Source organism: Acartia tonsa, chromosome 12, assembly GCF_053477335.1.
Source record: "Acartia tonsa isolate MP-2025a chromosome 12, ASM5347733v1, whole genome shotgun sequence".
NCBI classification, from domain to species: domain Eukaryota; kingdom Metazoa; phylum Arthropoda; class Copepoda; order Calanoida; family Acartiidae; genus Acartia; species Acartia tonsa.
The window spans coordinates 24408932-24429858 of NC_137271.1; the positions used below are offsets into that span (position 1 = coordinate 24408932).

Below are 20927 nucleotides of genomic sequence, written 5' to 3' on the forward strand. Positions count from 1 at the left end.
ATTACTTGGCTCATTAAGTTCAGTGTCCAAGCGTTTCAACAACTAACTGAAATCTTAGGGGAAATTTTGTGTATCATCATTGGGAATGTACATAAATTTATCGGCCATTGTCTTATCCCTTTAGATCCCTGACTGAATATTTACATTAAGAAAGTCTAATCAGAAGAATTATCAAATCTTCACGTACACTTAACTTCAGTGAACTTAAGGGATAGGACAATGGATATTAAATCAATGTATAGCTTTTTTGCAACAGCCCGTTGAGAACTCGCTAACCACTGAACCTAATAATTTCTTGTTTTTAGAGGAGCTTCAAATAGGTTCATGGATGATTTTAGGTTTTATTTTTAATTTGATGTTTTGGGACGGTTTTATGCTATTTTTCTGAATAATTCCTCGATTAAAAAGCCAGAAAATTCAGAATATACGTGGATATTTTGACGGTTAAAAAATTGTCTTCAAATTAGGTTGATATATCCCCTGTTATTTCTTTGTTAGTTCGTTCACCAAGTAGGAGGGGAGGGGATTGGGTTATGGGGATATATTCATTTTAGCCAGCTACAAGTTTCACTTTATTAAAGAACATGAAAAATCTGGTGTAAGATCCAAGTAATAATATATCCATTAGTATGAAATAATTATAAACTAAGGTTCGTGCGTTTGTCACTTAGTCAGTTCTAATGAACGCCCTTTTCAGAAAATAAAAACATTTTATTATAAAATAATGGGTTTGGTTACTTCAGGGATATAGGAGTAGGACAATGGACGATAAAATAATCCCCCTTCCCCAGAATTTCTTATCTTTGAAATTCAAATTATTAGAGTAAAACACTAGAGGGAGAAGGGGTTAAATAACTGTATGTCTCGTTTTCGAGAACCCTGTGCCGACTTTCATTTTAGTCTTAGAAAAACAACAAATAGCGTCGGGAATATTAACACAGCCAAGTCGCTACAAAAGGGCAGATATCAACTTGCTAGCAGACGAAAAAGGTCCTTAACAGGGGGGTCAAGGTAGATGTCTCTTTATACAAATATACTATAAATAATTTTTTCAAATTGTTCAGAAGGGGAAATTTTGACTTTCATTAGGAGTGCAGTGTACATCAATTTATTGTCCATTGTCTTATCCCTTTATATGCCTTGTGGGGATAATTGAATTATTAGCCATTGACGTATCCTTAGATCCCTGCTATTTTTTGTCAATTATTCTCCATTTTTTGCTAGGGTTCTAAAAGTATAAGACAATGGCTGATTCATTAAGGTACATGCCTCTTGATTAAACACAAAATTACATCTTCTGTAGATTAAAATTAGTGGTTAAAACCTTTAGACACTCAACTTAATGAACCAAGTTCCAAAAGTTATTAAGCCAGCGAATAAGAAAATATTATTTTAAAACTTTGGGGACTAGTGAAATAAAGCTCCCAATGTCCCCTCCCTCCCTGATTTTTTGCCCTCTCTCTCTTTCTCGTACTGCCTAATGAATATTTCACATGAAGAAGGATTCTGGTAAAATCCTTTATGTTTTCAATTGCCTAACTAAACCCCCACTCCCAACTTTATTTTTATTTTTTAGGTATTTATTACACTAGTCTCCTAAGTTTTATACAATAACGTTTTCATATTTATTGGCTTAAAAACTTTAATTGGAGTTTTATTGGTTGATTCATTAAGTTGAGTTTTAAAGCATTTCAATTGTAATCTACAAGAATGGTTAATTTTGTGTATCATCATTTAGGATATACATGAATACATCGTCCATTGTCAATAAAGATAGGAGGAGGGGGTGGGGTATACTAGCAAATAAAAGTAAATCCACCAAGATACCTTTTTGTCAGATTCCTTATTAAGGAATCAAATATTTTAACTTCTAATATATTAAGCTTTAGTAACGAAGCAACTCTATGAGTCTATCAATATTAATATATTAATATATTTGTATATTAGATACATCTGTCTATCTGTTTATCTTTCTATATATCTAATTATTATTTATTCATTAATTTGTTCATCTATTTGTCCATCCATCTGTCTATCAATATTGCAATTAATATCTTAATAAATTTGTCCATCTGTTCATTAAATGTCCATCTATTTGTCTATGTATCTGTTTATAAATTTGTCTATCTGTCTGTCTGTTTGTCTGTTCATATATCTGTATATTTGTCTATACATTTGTCTTTCTATTTTTTATCCCTTTGTCTATCCATATGTCTATTTTTTTTGTCTATCCATCTGTCTATCAACATGTCTATCCATCTGTCTATCCCTTTTGTCTATCAATCTGTCAATCTATTTGTCTTACAATCTATCAATCAAATCATTTATTCCTCTATCAATCTTGAATCAAACTAGCTATGCATTTGATGATATATCTATCTATCTATCTTTCCATCTAATAATCTATCTATTCGTCTTATTAGTCACATGTGTTTAAGACTAGATTTATAGCTTATAACTAGGATACCAATTTACATTAGTAGCGAAGCTCCTCAATGTAATACAAAAGAAGAAAATACAAACCATAGACATCCAAGGGTTGGTCAAGGGGTTTTAACCCTCCTCAAATTTTGAAACTCCTTATTTAAAAAAATAACAATAGATTACCCCTCTCGAACCTTTGAAACCCCCTCAAATAAAGCTTGGACAAGCCAACTTTATATATTAGATGCTATTAGTCTTAGTATGAGCGCTAAGTAAATCAAAGTTCTTCTTTATGACACACGAACGGACGAACAGACAAACTTACAAAGTGAGTATCTTAACAAGAAAACAAGGATGACAACATCCATAAAAGCGAAGCATTGAAACGGTAGGACAAACGGACATTAACACTTATATAGTATCAGAACTAAATAATCAGAATATAAATGTATAAGAGTCGACAGAAAATTTGTTGAAAAACTGCTTGATACAGAATAAAGTTTATGGACATACTTACATTTTTAGGACTTGATTATAGAGTTGCTTCGTTTATAATATTGTACTTTGTTGTTCCAGGAATCAATATACCAAAAATCAGATCAATCAGATTATTAAAAAATCGTTGTTAACAAAGTAAAAAAACAACATGTTTAAAATGGACGTACGGACATTCTTGTAATGATTATAGAGTTGCTACGCTTTCTAAATAGTACCTAACTACTACATGAATCACCATGCAAAGTTTGAAATCGATAGGACAATTCTAACATGCCTAAATTAACGCAAAAAGCTATCCGTTACGGACTGACGGACGTACGGACGAACCGACTCTAATTATAGAAAAGCTTCGCTTTTAAAAAGGTACAGACCCAAAATCTTACTTATAAAAGGCTTGCTGATAAAAAATTAGAAATAAGTGTGGAGATAATTTTTCTAAATGATGCCGCTAGTTAACTTTTTGTTCATTTATTTTAAGTTAATAAATCTTCCCCAAAAAGCTTTGAAAATTAATTTATGTCTTAGGTAGTTTAAAATTGTTGGGGTAAGATGCAGTTTAAAAAGAACAATAAAAGCAAGTATAGCATCGTATTACAGACAATTTTCTTCGAGTATTAAAATAAAAATCATATAATTAATACCAGTTTGTTAATATCCGCGGAAAGCTGTCTTTAATATGATGCGATAAGTAACTAGTGTATAAATTGGGGTATAGATCTATCCAGATTGTAAAACAGATGAAACTTTTTGCATCTCTTATGCATATTTAGTCAGGAAAATAGGGATAGTTATCTACCTATTTATCTTTCTATCTATTTATCTATCTTACTATCTATCTATGTATCTAACTATCTATCCAGATTCTAAAACAGATGAAAGTTTTTGCATCCTCTCTGCATATTTTGTATAATTATCAGGGCCAAGGGATCAAGGATGTCCAAGCTTTTTTATCAGCCCCCCCCCCCTTGGAGTCCCTGCAAGGGATTTGTTATCCAAAGAAACTATTTTGCTTCAAATTTACTGCACATATTTCATTTATGAAATGTATATATTGATACATTAGATGAATGACATGTATTTATTTCAGTGATTATATAATGATAGTAAATTAATAATCTATCATATTATAGACAGCTTTCCGCGGATATTAAAATTTGAAATTATAAGATTAAAATCAGTTTTGTTAGAACTTAGAGGACGAAGTCTAGGGCTAGTATAACTGGTGTTAATTTTATTACTTTTATTTTAATATTCGTGGACAATTGTCTGTAATACGATGCTATACATGATAATTCAGTATGGCTGATAATCGGTTCTAATCCAGCGGATATTAATTGGATTCAAAGCCATACTGGAAATGGATTTATAGATAGATAACTATTTTATCACTAGTACCCTATTCCTGCTAAAAAAAAATATCATCTAAGATTAAGACTTAATGTTTGTTAGTTAAGCATCCTCCCCTAGGTGCTTTGTATTAATCAGGGAGGAAGAAGACAATGGACGATAAATCAAAGATTACCCCTTCAGATAAAAGCACTGGTTGAAAAGTTTAGACACTTCCAATAAATAAAAATTCAATAAAAGTATCAAAACTTACAGTATTTAGGAAACTAATATGATAACGTAGTTAGGGTTTAGTCCTTTCCACGACATAAGGAGCGATTCTTCATATTTTTAAAATGGCTTTTTATAGGTTATTTTAGGTTAGGTTAGGTTATATTGTGTTAGGTGATTGCCCCACAGGGTTAGGTAATTGGCCCCGCAGGGTTAGAGCCCCCCGCAGGGGCTAGAAATAGGAGAAAAGCTACTGTGAAAAAAACGAAGAATCGCTCCTTATGGAGGGATGTCGTGGAAAGGACTATACCCCGTAGTTATAAAACATTGGGTGCCAGTGTATTTATTCATCTAATGTCCCCTCACTCCCTAGTTGTTATAGATCCAACATTCCAAGAATCTGTAGCCGACATGTTTCTAACGATCCACAGAATTTTCGTCCCGAAAGCGGGCAACTTGAAAGGAATTTTTTGCAGGGATCAAATAGATAGGACATAAATTGATGACGCCAACGTGGTTAGGTAACTTTTGGTACCACTGCATTGTATATCCCAATGTCCCTTTCCTATTTGGCTTTGATGATTTGATAATGTGGGGAATCGAATGCCCAACTTTATTGGAATGGATATAGACTACATGGATCTATTGACAAGGAAAAATTTTATGTCAATTTAGGTTACTAATATGGACCTCATTTATTGATCAGTTCATTAATCCAGTAGGAGGAAAGCGAATGGGTTAAGGGGGTAAATGGAAGGGTATTGTTATTTTAGCCAGCTGTTAGTATCACTTTATTAGAGTACATGAAAATGTGGAGCAACCTCCATGTAATCATATATCGATTATTATTGGCAAAGTCTGTATTAAATTTTTGACAAGGTTTGAATGGGGAAAATTAGACATACAATTTCCTTTTCAATACGTGTCCTTACGTTGTACCCAATATTTTTTAAACTTTGGGTATTCAAATCAAATCTTGATCGGTTTGTTTAAACGTGTCATTCAATTCTTTTAATCTACAAAAGGGGTAATTTTGTGTATTATCATTGGGAATTATATAAATTTATCGGCTATTGTATTAGATCTCTGGAACATTAGACTGTAAATTATACTGGTACCCAAAGTTGTTAACTAGTTATTCATTTATTTCAGTAGAATACTTCATCAATTGTTACTGTTATAGGGTAAAGGTTTAGAGAGGGTAGGGGACATTGAGCTGTTCAATACACTAGTCCCCAAAGTTTTAAATTTGATTGTTTTGTTTATTAAGTTGAGTAACCTTTACGTTTCATCCACTAATTGTAATCTACAGAAGGGGTATTTTTGTGTATTATCATTAGATTGCTTCAAAACTTTGGTAAATTTTATTAAATAGGGCTAAACTGAATAAAAGATTATTTGCTAATTTCATTAAAAACCATCTTTTAACCTTTTATTCAATATATTCACCTTCAGACTTAGAGAAAATATATTTTTGGGGTAAAAATATGATATCTAATACAAAATAACTGAAATGTAATCCTAATAGAAAAAAAAGATATTTATGTTGGTTAGGTTAGAGTTTGGATGGTAACTTTTAGATATGATCCCCGCAGTAAATCTTGAAATTAAAGAAAATTAAAAAGACTTCAATGTATTAAAGAAAGGTATCGCAATACGAAATAAAATAAAACTTAAATACTTGGGGGGGGGGGGGAGGGGTTCGAAATACCATTATTAAATGTAGTTAGTTTCTTTTTTGGGTGGGGAGATACCCCTTTCCCAAGTCTTTCCTGGGACTATAAGAAGCTTTACTAAGCTTCTAAAAGGAGAACCACACCGGTTCAGCGGGTGGCGTAAACCTTCGCTACACAAAGACAAACAAATATCCTATGGCTGTGTGATTTGTTGAGCTTTTCTTTCATGGACGTTATCATCCTTATTTTTTTAAGATATAGTATGTGGAAAAAATCATCTTTCATTGGTCTTTCCCTGTATCAAGGATATTTTTAACTTTCATTGATATATCTCCGTATTCATGCGTTTGTAGCGTAGCCTCTATATATCTTACTAACGGCTACACCTTGGGGGGGGGGGGGGGTGTAAGGTCGACCAACACCCCACCATTTTTACTTTAAGTCTTTTTTTTAATTTGAAATTTTGGGGAGAAAAGTATTTTTTGCTAGGGGTGATTTCTCTTTGGAGGGTGGTAGTACCTGTAAAGTAGAACCATATCGGTTCAGCTGTTAGCGAGATCATTTGGTAACAGACAAACATCCAGTTACTTGTTATTGAAGGCGATTTAGTTCTTTTCATAAGTTTAGTTTAAAGAAATTTATTGATTCTCATGGCTTCTTTTGTAACGTCTATAAGTAAGTCTTAAATCATGTTAGAAATGATCGTTTGTCCTACATTCTGATTTTATGGATGTTGTGATCCTTGTTTTTTATTTGTCGTGCATGATATAGAATTGGGATGAAAATTCTTGGAGGGATAAACTTTGAGGCAGAGATTAGTTTTATAAAAAACAAGTAGCAATGAATGTAGAAAATACGTGGATATTATGATAGGGGAAAAATTGTCTTCAATTTAGGTTGCTAATATAGCCCTTATTTATTCGTCAGTTCGTTCATCCAGTTAGAGGAAAAGGGATGGGTTAAAAGAGTGGAATGGTGTTATTGTTATGTCAGTCAGCTGCGAGCATCTCTTTATCAGAGTACATGAAAGACAATCGCATATAAATTAATGAACCAACCAATCAAAATTTTATAATTTTCCCAAAAGTTGTTGAGACAACGAATAAGAGACCGTTATAAAACATTGCAGACTATTTTGCATTTTGATTTTTAGACTATACATCCTTGTCATTGGAGGATATATAAAATGTCAGACAACACTTTGGTTTAATCCAACATAGAAAAATTATACAGGGAGGGAGGGGGCAATAATGGTTAAATAATATTTGTTGCAAAATTGCATAAATACAGGATACAATAAAAGGACTTACTTTCATATTTAGAATTTGATAATAGAGGTCCCATGCTCATAATATTGTACCTTGTTGTCTTAAGAATCAGTACACAAAAAAATAAGATAAATATGATAATTATATCATACAAAAGTTGTTGTCAAAAAAGCTTTAAAAAAAAAATTATTTAAATGGACTTACTGTCTTTCTGATTACGATTTCAGAGTTGATACGCTTCCTAAATCGTACCTATCTAGTTTAGAAACCATTAGGCAAAGTTTGAAATCGAAAGGACAATTCTAACATGTCTAAATCAATATGAAATCAGCTTAACGTTACAGACTGACGTACGGACCGACCGACCGTAATTATAGAAAAGCTTCGCTTTAAAAATAATAACAGCAATATTACGTGTTTAAAAATCCGCAAACAGCTTTTTAAACAAGGATTGCATTTTACTTGGATTTGGCACGCAAATTAGGGATATAGCGATAGGACAGTGAAAAATTATTCAATATATGCCTAATTTACTTTTTGTACTTTCAGGAATAAAACAATTGATAGATTGATGTACTATACACATTCACAATGATGATAATCAAAATTGCCCTCTCTGTGGATTTACAAGTTTAATTACTTTTGAACCTGATTTTATTTTGGTTTATTTATTATCTTATGTCTATATAAAAGTAGCCATGGTTGACAATGACATATTATTGATCTTTCTAATTATATTATGACTATACGATTTTCTTTTTGAAAGTGTAGCATAAACGTCTAAAAACCTCTCATTATACCCCCCTCAACATTTTTAAGAAATACATTAGATTACCCCCTTCAAACCTTTGAAACCCCTTATTTTACTTCCCTCAAAATAAAAAGCTTGAAGCTAGTAAAAGTGGCTGACTCAGATTATGACGTCAAAAAAATTAACCAATAAAGGCTACTATAAATTTTACTATTGGTCAATTACAGTGTATACTGGCCTCTCATTGGTTAATTTTTTTGACGTCATAATCTGAGTCAGCCACTTTCACTAGCTTCAAAAAGCTTTGACGTCAATGGGGGTGGTATGAAATCTTAATTGTCTATGTCACTAGGGTTGATATAACTTGAACTATAAGAAGCTTTAGAATCTAAAATCTTTTAATACAAATAGACAGAAAGACATCCTACCCTAAATATATAAAATTCAAAATTAGCCAGTCCATATATTCCTGTGTCGTTTAAAAATAATTAATATTTCGAACTTCTAGTTTTGATTCAATTTTATTTTAATAAAAACATTTTGTGGGATAAGACAATGGGAGATAAATTAATATTCACCCAAAACTTTGATATGCCCTTTCTTAAGGTCAAAATTATTGGTGGAAAAGTATTGAAACTGCTAATATGCTTAGGATATCATCCCTGTTAAAATTGCATTCAATTTATGCATATTAAGAGATTAAGGTTGCTCTATAAAAAGAATATATTCTTACTATGTAATTGGTAATTCATTTTCTCGTATTCATTTGAATCCGGTGGATAGGAACCGGTTCTCATGAATACGAAAAAACTATGTCTAGCATTGTATTATATCCAGTTTTCTACGAATATAGAAATGTACAATCATAAGATTAAAACCAGTTTTTTTAGCCGGTGCCTCCGGCACCTCGGGGCTAAAAAACTAGTTTTAATCTTATAATTGTACATTCTATATCCGCGGAAAGCCGTTTATAATACGATACAAGAAATAACTATTCTCGTATTCATTCAAATCCGGTGGATAGGAACCGGTTCTCATCCATACGAAAAAACTATGTCTAGCATCGTATTATATCCACCTTTCTACGAATATAGAAATGTACAATCATAAGATTAAAACTAGTTTTTTTAGCCACCTCGGGGCTAAAAAAACTAGTTTTAATCTCATAATTGTACATTCTATATCCGCGGAAAGCCGTTTATAATACGATGCGAGAAATAACTATTCCAGTAGGAACCGATTAATATCCGCTGGATTAGAACCGGTTCTCATATTAAAATTCATGTTTAGCATCGTTTTACAGACAATTTTCCACGATTATGAAGATAAAAATCATAAAATTAATACCAGTTTGTTAGCTAACAAAACTGGTTTTAATCTTATGCTTTTTTATTAGGTATCCGCTGAAAGCTGTCTATACTCCGATTCCAAAAAAAAAACTATTCACGAATTCTTATATCTGAAAATCTACCTTAGATGAATATTAATTTATGTGAGAAAAAAGGTGGTAGATTATTTGTGAATCCAAATTACCCTATCTGTAGATTAAGAGTATTGGTTGAAAAGTTTGGACACTTCTAGTTTAAAAACAACTGAGCAATATTCAATAAGCATTCAAAGTTTTAAAATTTTGAATTAAAGTTAAAAACCTTTATTCCTTTATACATATGGATCAAACACATGTTACATGCTTGATAAAAAGAGATAAATAGATAGATATTTAGAGAGAGAGAGCAAGAGAGAGAGAGAGAGGTATAGAGAGAGAAAAAAAAAAGTATGAGTAAAAGATTCGATTTGATTAAAACAAGATTTTTTTAACACATCTTAAAACATATATCCAATCTTTTTTCTGTATTACTTTCGCAATTCTGATCTTTTATGCTGTTATTTTATTGACATAATAGCGGGACAAGACAATCGAATAAAAATTTATGTACACTTCCAATTATGATAAGCAAAGTTTATCCTTTGTAGATTAAATTATTTAGATTAAAGCCTATCAAGCACTAAACCCCCAACCCCTTATTTTTTTTATTAAATTGAAGGAAGTGGTAGTTTTTTACCTCAATGCCAACCCTTTCCAATGACTCTAACCCTTGTGGGACCTACAAATACCCAATTTAACCTAACCTAAGCTAAAATAAAAAGAACAAAAATTTACCCTTCTTTTATTTAAAAGTAAGAAGAGGTTTTGTGCTCGACTAAATATTTTAAGGGAAACTGCCCATTTTTAGTCATTTGCACAAAAGGAACTTTGTCCCAATGCACCACTAAGTATCGGCCTATTTGAGTACCAATTTTTTCAACACATAGCGCGGTACTATTCTTTTTTTTAGTAGTGAAGCTTTTCTATAATTCACATTTTCTATCAGTCCTCAAGTCAGTCAGTCCGCTATGGGGGGATGAAATTTTTCCCGGCTAATATTGAAGATATACAGCTTAAAATTTTAGTGAAGATTCCTATGACATTTGTGTATCTAAACAATACATTGCTGTAAGTTTTATAATGGTTTCTTGATTTTCTTGGAGTTTTTTCATATTTTTTTTTCTTTGTTATGAGAACTGAACATCTACACTATAACTCGCTTTGTCCGTTTGTCTATTCCATGATTTTTTTGTGCTTTGCTACTTATGGATGTTGTCATCCTTGTTTATTGGGTCAATCACACATTTCATTGGTAAATGCATTTGTAGTAGCGCAGCTACTTTGTAATTTTGGCATGTCTGTACGTCCATATATAGATTTTATATAGATATATAACTATACATGTTAAAGTCGGTCTATCAATTTAATACTCAGTAAAGATTTCTGTAACAATAGGGAATAGTTTTGGAAATTTATTACCAGAAAGTACATACGTCCATTTTCAATAAGTTGTTTAAATTGTTAATATTCGTTTGTTCGTTTGTCAAAATGTCTAATTTGTTAAGCTTCCGTTTTTATGGATGTTGTAATCCTTGATTATTGGGTCAATCATAGTTTCATCTGAATGGATTTAGGATATAATATATTGACAGAGGAAATTTTGTCATCAATTTAGCTTGCTGATATGGACCTCTTTTATTTGTCGATTCGTTCATCTGGTAGGAGGGCAGGGGATTTCATAAATGGGGATGCTTTAGCCAGCTGCAAGTGTCACTTAATCAGAGTACATGAAAATTTGGTGCAACATCCAAGTAATAATTTATCAATTAACTGCAATTTACATTGGAATGTAGCGATCGATAGGACAATGGAATTTATTTTAATCTTCCCTCGTTCGTAAGAATAAAACCTTCACTAGTCATTGGGGTGTAAATTACACTGGTACCCAAAGTTTTATTAAAAATTTTCTCTCATTTGTCGGCTAATATACTTTGGGTACTTTTAAGAATCTTGGTTTGTTGGTTAAGAATAACAGTGTCCAAACTAAAAGGGGTAATTTTGTCTATCATCATGGTAATGTATATAAATTTATCGTCCATTGTCTAAAATCTGTTTAAAACAAATAAAATTATTTTTGTTAGCTGTCACTTTTGGCAAATGTTGTAATTATTCAAGTAGCTCGCAGCTACTCTTTAAGTTTTATGGTGAAAATATAACTGTGCAAAAGGTAGCTTTGCACTTTTCTAATCATAATATTTAGTCATAACATGCATATAAAAGTAATAGAAAGTCTATCTGACAGTCTGTTTGAGGGGAAGGATCTCACTAACCGCTGAACCGATATGATTTTTATTAAGAGTGACGCTTCTTAAAGGTCCAGAAAAGGTTTATAACTATTTTGAAGAAGGGTAACTTTTCTTTTGAAAATTAACAGTAAAATTAGGGCTGCCTATCCCCCTATTTCTCTTACGTGTCCCTAGAGACATCTAAGACATAGTTGCTATGAATGCAAAAAGGCATATTTACCATGTCCACGTATCGTATTATAGACAGATTTCCGTGGATATTAAAATGAAAAATTTTAAGATCAAAGTATACTATTGATTTTATGGTTTTTATTTAAATAATCGAGGGAAATTGTCTGTAATACGATGCTATACATGATATTTTAGTGTGACTGAGTACCGGTTCTATTTCAGTGAATATTAAACGCTTCAAAGTTTAATATTTCGTTACTATGGAAAATATGGTTCTTTGCTATTTTTTGCATAAAATCCACAGTTAGAAATCAATTAATGGTTAAAATCTAGATCATGTAATATTAAAAGGATTGTAATCAATAAATAATTACTTGGATGTTGCACCAGATTTTCATTTACTCTAACAAACACTCGTAGCTGGCTAAAATAAATATTCCCCATCCAACCACCTTAATTCCATCCCCTCCCCTCTTATCATGAACGAACTGACCTATAAATGAGGTAGATATTAGGAACCCAAATTGACGACAAATTTTCCCCATTTGAACAAAAACTTTTAACAATAAAAATATAACATCATCAAGATTATTTTACCATGTTTATATTTTATTTTTATTAAGGATCTTAAGGGATACAAAATTATTCCTTCTGTAGATTGAATTATTGGTTGAAAAGTTTAGACACAGTCAAGAATTAATAAAAGTTTTGTTAGCCTGGGCCTTCGGCCCCTCAGGCTGCCAAAACTGGCATAAAATTATAGTTTTTTTTATTTTATCATCTGCGGAAAGCTGTATATAATACAATTCAATAAATAACTATTCAAAGTAACTAATATAATTTTTCTTTTTTCAGACTGCTACCGAAATTCCGATAAATCCAACGTATTCACCAACCGAAGATTTTATCAATTTACCATTCAGTAATACAAGAAACGTCAAGTAAGTATTTCTTTGTAATAAAGTAACAGGATGCCTGTGTTTTTGTGTGTTCTAAAGGTTCTTGCAAACCGCTGAACTGATATGGTTCTTTTTTACATTGTAGCTTTTCATAGGTCCTGGGAAGGTTTATAACTATTTTGGGGGAGGGTACCACTGCCTTCTCAAGAGAAATCCCACCCTCCAAAAACAGAGACCAATCCTCACCAGTTAAAATTGAAAATGGGGGAGTGGAGTCGACTCGCCCCGCACTCTAAGTCCCCATGATATATATTTCCCCAAAGAGTTATTGTCTGCCTGTATGATAAAATTTTCTCTTGGGTGGTATCTTCTACCAAAATAGCTATAAACCTTCCTAAGACCTAAAAGATACTAAGCGCTATAGAAAGACAGACATCCTGATAATTAATATAAGGATAATAGTAGTTGTGTAATAGGCTGTTTGTCTGTCTGTAAAATGAACAGTACAGATGTGTTTATAAGTAATGTGCATTGATTATTCTAAATATTTGGGGATATGGCGTTTGTAATAGTAATAAATAGAGTTAATTTAGAGTAGCTATATCTGATTATTCGTATCAAATTTTCCTATACCACATTTTTCATTTTTGACGTTTCTAAGATTTTATAGTACCTCATATATTTTCTTCAATGCATAGATTGGTATAGATATTATGATTTTTATTTTGATATAATATGATTCAATACATGATTTTTCAGTATTACTTGGAACCTAGAACTGTTATTATGTCTGTCTGTCAGTCTATACACCTTTCCTTCTGTATATATCTCTGTCTAATGTTTGTCTAAAATATCTCTAATATCAAGTGTTAATGAAAGCTTGATTAGTCTATAATATCTCTAATATCAAGTGTTAATGCAAGCTTGATTAGCCTAATAAAACTCTAATATCTAGAGTTAATAATAGTCTATAATATCTCTAATATCAAGTGTTAATGCAAGCTTGATTGCAGAATTTTTGGGTGCTTTGGTTTAATACTAAAAAGTTTAACATTTAGTTCAACAGGATATCTGCCTGTTTGCCTGTATGTCCTTCTGTCTATCTTTCAGATCTGCTTGTCTTTGTTATGATTAATTTTTCCATTATGGATCCGAATCTGATTAACTTTCGCTGGATTAAAACCGGTTCTGAGCGCCATACTGAAAAATCACGCCACGTATTGTACCTTATAAAAGTTTTCTAGAAATATGGTATAAATATTCCTGGGGACAATCAAAATAATAAGACTTTCAATACTTTAATTGATTTTTTATTGGTTGGTTCCAAACTGGAGTGTCTAATCAACAGAAGGGGTAATTTTGTTAATCATTATTGGAGATAAATATATCATTCATTGTCTTATCCCTTAAGATCCCTTTTTTCTCAACCCTTTGATAACATGGTTTATTTAGGGTGTTGCCCTTTAAACTGCACTTGGATCAATTAATGATAGTGCAAGCACTGCTACCATAATAAGAAACAAGGGAGGGAGGGGACATTGGGCTGTTTATTACAATAGTCCCCAAGGTTTTAAAAAAAAAAAAATTTCGTTGGCTTAACAACTTTTGGAATTTTATTGGCTCGTTCATTAAGTTGAGTGTCAAAACTACTAATTTTAATCTACAGAAGGTTTATTTTGTGTATGATTGTTAGGGATGACAAAACACAACATAGAATTCTCTGGAATCTAAGGAATAAGGGATAAGGCCGATAAAATGATGTACATACCCAATGATGATTCACAAAATTGCCCCTTCTGGAGATTAGAATTAGTAATTGAAAAGTTTGAACACTCAACTAAATAAATCAACCAATCAAAATTCAATAAAGTCCCTAAAGTTGTTAAGCTAACAAATAAGAAAATATTATTTTAAAACTTTAGGGACTAGTGTAACATTAAAGTAAAACTCTAGAAGGAGAAAGGGTCAAATAACTGTATCTCCCCATCTTGTGCAACCTTCCTATTGGGCCATTGAAAATCAACCAATGGTGTTGCTTATATTAACACAGCTAAGTAACAGAAAGTTATTAAGAAGCAGACGAAAAAGGTCTTTGAAAAATGAAGGGAGGTAGTTGTCTGTATATACATCTATACTATAGATCTGTCAGTGTAACAAACATCCCCTTGTCCCTTCTCTCTCTCTGTAGAATTCTGCTATTGACATTTGCCTGAATTACAGGCGAGGTAGAGGAGGGAAGGGAGCACCCCCCCCCCCCCTACCCCCTTGGTCATGCTAATTAAAAGTCATGTGGGGGGTAAACACGGAACAATACTAAATAAGTAAGTGATGAGGTTTACTAAAAAATGCAGAATTAATAAAATAGCAAAAAAAATAAATAGTAAAATTCAAATTTGATCTGTTGATTAAAATTATTGGTTGAAAAGTTTTGACCCAACCAATCAAGCTTTAATAAAAGTACCCAAAGTTTAAACCAGCGAATAAATCATTGAATACCAAAATATGTAATTTACAGTCCAATATATTTCTCCTTTTTGAAGATAATCGACTTTATAATCCAATGGTATGTTATTTTTCGTTGGATGGCAGAAACATTTTATAGGTAACAGAATAAATGGCCTTATAATCATATTGAAAGAGCTTCTAAAATTGTACGTACATACGTTCTAGCCTTAGTTATAGAATAGCGAAAATTGCATATCTTATATTACATACTCAAATACTTAATGGATGAACAAAGGACGAAATCCCCAATGATTATAATCAAAGTTACCCGTTCTTTATATTATACAATTGTTTAAAATGTTTAGTTTCAACCAACCAATCAAGGTTCAATAACTACCCAAATGTTTTAAGCAAACCATAATTTTAAAATTTCCTTACTTTCCCTGGTTATATTCTATTTAAAAAATAGCCTAAAACCAACACAAATCAATATGAATTTAGACTATTATACACGGCCGTTTTAGATATTTCATGTAACACACCAACATGCATTTATAATAGTTTAGCAAATTGAATAAGCGAACCTACTGTATGCTTTATTTAGCTACAATGTATAAATGCAGGTACGTCCACCTTGCGATTACATTTTGACCATAGATAGAAAATTTCAATAATTGTTTGGAGCTCTTATCAACTACTCTTGCACTTGAACATTTCATGGTAAAGGACATTCATATAGTTTAATTTATACAGGTGGGTACGCCCCTAGAGGCTTCTAGTGGTTCTTGAAGGGAGGGGGTTTAGTTGACCCTCCACTTTCAAATTTAGTTTTAAATGAAAAAGTAATGGGGGGGGGGGTCATTTTTTTCCGGGGGCAATTTTCTAGGAAAAGTGGAGGTACCCTCCTCAAAAGTAGTTATAAACCCTCCCTGGACCTATAAACAACATTAATGTAAAGAAGAACCATATCGGTAAAGTGGTTAGCAAGATCTTTCAAAGCTAATATAATCAAAATATCGCCAAGCAGTGTACCTTGAGGCACCCCATAATAAGGACACTCCCTGTTGTTTATCTTTGCATTAATTTAACAAATAAGTAAATTTGTAATTGCTGTTATGTTTTGGATGAGAAATAATATTCGGAAAAACAGAGGTTAGAAATATTCAGGAATAATTAATATGTTTTTTTTTTAAATTGATTGAAGGCATTTTGATTATGAATCTGATACAATTTGACTATATGGAAGTTTTTTTTGTCTGAAAGATCTTGGAAACTACTGGTCCGAATGGAGTTTTTTTTAGGGAAGCTTTATCATTGTCTTTGGTTAGTTTTAGGCTCTTTTCTAAACCACTTCCGTCCCAGCCGCTAGAGACTAGGGGCGAAGCAACTAGTCTATGAACTCTCTTAGAAATTATCCAATACAGCGACAATAGATTTTTAGGCATTTTCTCTATTTTGTTGGCTTTTGGGGCCATGTCCTTAAATAGATCTTTTTACATAAATTATATTTTTTAACATCTCAACAACGGCTGACAATGAATCCCTTACTTATTTATGTATTTTTTCAGCAACAACGATCAGTTCAAGGGGAAGGATTTCGGTCTTGTCAACGATATTAGCAGCAACGATATCTACAATGATTACAATGATATCAGCTACAGCAGTAATAGCATCTACAGTGATAGGTAGGTTTATAGGTAGCTTAATTGATGGTTAGATTAAAAGAGAGAGAGAGAGAGAGAGAGTGAGAGTGAAAGTGAGAGAGAGAGAAAAAAATAGAAAGAGAGAGGGAAAAAAAGGATAATGAAAGAGATAATGAGAGAGAAAAAGAGTGGAAGAAAATATAAAGGGAGAGTAAAAAGGAGAATGATTTTTCATAATATAATTCAATTTTTTTAAAAATGAAGATTTTAACATATATTTATTTTTTAGTGATGCCATCAAGCAAATTCAAGCTCCGAGTACCTCTACTTTTTCAGATTTTTCAAGGTATCTTATATTTATAACATGATACTATGATTAAAAGTAGTAAGGTTTTTATGTCTGAAACTTAACTTCTCGAAAATTTAGGAAATCTTTAGGAATATCTCGGGGTAGTTTTGAAATATTTTCCTAGTTTTTCTTAAACTTGAAATTTTCAATTTAGGTTGCTATCATGACTATAATTAATTGGTCAGTTCCTTCATCCAGGGGATGGGGTAAAGAGGGTCGATTGGGGTAATGTTATTTCAGCCAGCTAGAAGTTTCACTTTATTGGAGTACATGACAATTTTGTGTAAGATCCAAGTTATAATAAATCCATTATTTTAGGCCGTCACACGAATCCGCCTCTGGGCCGAATCCGGCGGGCTCTGTCGGTGGTGGAGGGTCGGCCAACCGGTTTTTTGAGGATATAAAGTATCGCAGCGGGAGATATTATGATGGCTATAACGATGCAACTATTCAAGATACTAAAACAGGTGCGTGATTAATAATTTTATTAGTAATACCGAACACAGTAATAGTGTCTGACTGATTATGACGTAACAAAAAAAATTAGCCAATGAGAGGCCACTATAAATTTTACCATTAGTCAATAACGACCTCTCATTGGCAAATTTTTTTTTTGTTACGTCATAATCAGTCAGACACTATTACTGTGTTCGTAATACCCTGTTGGTGTTGGTGTGTCTGTTTGCCATTTTCTTTCCCACTATTCAGGGAGGCATGGGACATAGTACCTTAAATTAAATTAGTACCCAAAGTTTTATAACTAGCACTTCTTATTCATTTTTCAAAAAAAAATTGATTGGTTTGTTCCAAACAAGTAGTATTTCAAGCAATAATTTTGATATACAGAAAGGGTAATTATATTCATCATAATTGTGAATGTATATACTTTGATTTAACGTCTATTGTGATTTCGTGTTTTTCCTATGGATCTAAAGGGATAAGACAATTGCCAATAAATATATGTAAATCCCCAATGATAATACACAAAAATACCCATTCTGTAGATAACAATTTGTGAATAAAACGTTTGGACACTAAACTTATAAAACTAACCAATCAAAATTCAACAAAAGACCCCAAAGTTGTTAAACCAACGAATATGAAAACAACTTTGTTATCCTATATCCCCTCCCTCCTGTTTTCCTTCTCTTAGTGAAATTCTAAAATAAAAGCCTAATGAAAAGTTTTGTTTTGATTGTTTGAAAGCATTTTCATGTTAAATATGATAACTGCTAATGCAGTTTATGAGTTAGATAGATAGATAGATAGATAGATAGATAGATAGATAGATAGATAGATAGATAGATAGATAGATAGATAGATAGATAGATAGATAGATAGATAGATAGATAGATAGATAGATAGATAGATAGATAGATAGTTGAAAAAAAAAGAATCTTAAATCAATTATATGAAAATGCAAACAAATATGCATCAAAAAAAAGTTATAAAAAATGAGATTAATGTATTAAAACATGTAGCTTTTTTTCTATGTATACATACACTAGTGGCTGCACCCCTAGCATCTAGGGTATCTATGTTCAAAGGGGCAGAAAGGAGCTAGAAAATAGCTTAAAACCGCCCTAAGACTTAAATTTGAAAATAAAATTGCCTAAAATCATCATGGATGGAGAAGCTAATCAGTTCAGCAGTTATTGAGATCTTAAGCTTTCTTTTTTATATAATTCGATATATACCAATATGTATACTTTAAAAAAAGTACGTATAAAAATGAATGTACTAAAGAAAAATTAATGTATGAGAACTAAAAAGTAGCTTCGCTACTAAAAAAAAGGAGATTATAAAAAATGCGTTCATGTGTAAGGAGGTGATATGTCAGGTATTTCAAGGATAAGATAATGGACGATAAATTGGTATTTATTCCTAATGACAATAAACAAAACTGTCCCCTCTGTACATTAAATTATTTGTTTGAAAATAAAAATAGTTTAAAACCAACTAATCGAAATTCATTCTATTAAAGTACCCAACATTTTAAGCCAACACATGAGATAATATAGCTATAAAACTTTGGGTACCAGTTTAAGTTACAGTTAAATGTAACCTAAAAATGTAAAACAAATTTGGGGGGGAGGGGAATAAATTGGCTTTTTTAGTAGATTGTATTTACCCTACCCCAAAATAGTTATAAACCTTCAATGGACCTATAAGAAGCTGTAAAGAAGAACCCTATAGTTCCAGCGGTTAGTGAGATTCTTTGCCACAGACATACATTATGTTTCTTTTATATAAGTATAATAATAGCATCAAATGTAAAGAAGTATATCCCTTTTTCCCTGGTAAAATGCATGCTCAGAATAAGAGTATTCCCTGGCTAGCAATGACAGAGACAGTTTTACCTTAAAATAATTATATAGTCATTTTCCAGGGGGGGGGGGGGGGGGGGAGGCAATTGTTTTGTTTGTTACACTAGTTCCCAATGTCGTATGATAACGTTTTCATACTCGATTGCTTAACTACTTTGGGGACTTTTTTCCAATTATGATTAATTGGTTCATTTAGTTAAGTCTTCTAACGTTTCAACCACTAATTGTAATCTACATAAGGGGTAATTTTGTGTATCATCGTTAGGGATGTACATCAATTTATCAGCCATTGTTTATTGTCAGTTTACCTTTAGATCCATGGTCATTTTCAATCCTTTGCCATAAGCATCAACATTTATTGAAGTCCCCAAAGTTGTTTTGCTAACTAAAAAGAAAACGCTATTAAGAAATTTGGGGACTTGTGTAATAAACAACATATTGTCCCCTTCCTTCCTGAAAAAAATAGACATCATTGTTCTAGTTAAAAAAATACTTTTAATAAATTCCTCCCAATAACCATATTGTAGGCTTCACTGAAAATTATAAATCAGATGAGCCGTTTACAAGATCTTATAGGTCAGTTATACACTCAAATTGTTGAATAAATGATTACTCGTCCATATTTGTGTATCGAATAAAAGTATCTCTTGGCTTGCTGAAGGCAATTTCTTTGCTTATCTATTTCATCATGCAATTCTATCCATCTATCTATCCATCCATTAATTTATCCATCTAACTATTCGCCCATTAATTTACCTATCTATCTATCCATCTGTTAATTCATCCTTCTATCTATTTCTTTGCTTATCTATTTCATCATGCAATTCCATCCATCTAACTATCCATCCATTAATTTATCTATCTATCTATCCATTAATTTATCTATCTGTCTATCTATCCATTCATCTATCTATCTATCTATCCATTAATATATCTATCTATCTATCCATCCATTTATTAAGTTATTTATCCAGATTTGCATTATTCTATTTATAACACTCATCTATTTATCCATTAAATGATCAAATTATATATTTATCTATTTTTCTATCCGTCTTACTACCCACTATTCATCAAGTAATCTGTATATTTATGTTTTACAAAAATCTATTCATCTATCTATTCCTTACCTGTCTATCCAGCTATAAATTAATTATATATATCTATCCATCTATTACGAGCTTCATAAGATTCTTAATATTTAACCGAGATGTCCATTCTCCGTCTATTAGGGAAGAGATAGAAGT

At 31.9% G+C, this 20927-nt stretch overlaps 1 protein-coding gene across 1 annotated transcript in view; it reads left to right on the top strand.

The window, feature by feature from the left end:
- The window catches only part of LOC145333887 (uncharacterized), a 190758-nt gene that overhangs the window by 76872 nt on the left and 92959 nt on the right, over window positions 1-20927 (top strand). The window contains exons 4-7 of the mRNA XM_080179144.1: window positions 12873-12958; window positions 16930-17046; window positions 17294-17350; window positions 17672-17820. Of these exons, the coding sequence (XP_080035270.1) occupies window positions 12873-12958; window positions 16930-17046; window positions 17294-17350; window positions 17672-17820 (409 nt within the window). The remainder of the gene's footprint in view (window positions 1-12872; window positions 12959-16929; window positions 17047-17293; window positions 17351-17671; window positions 17821-20927) is intronic.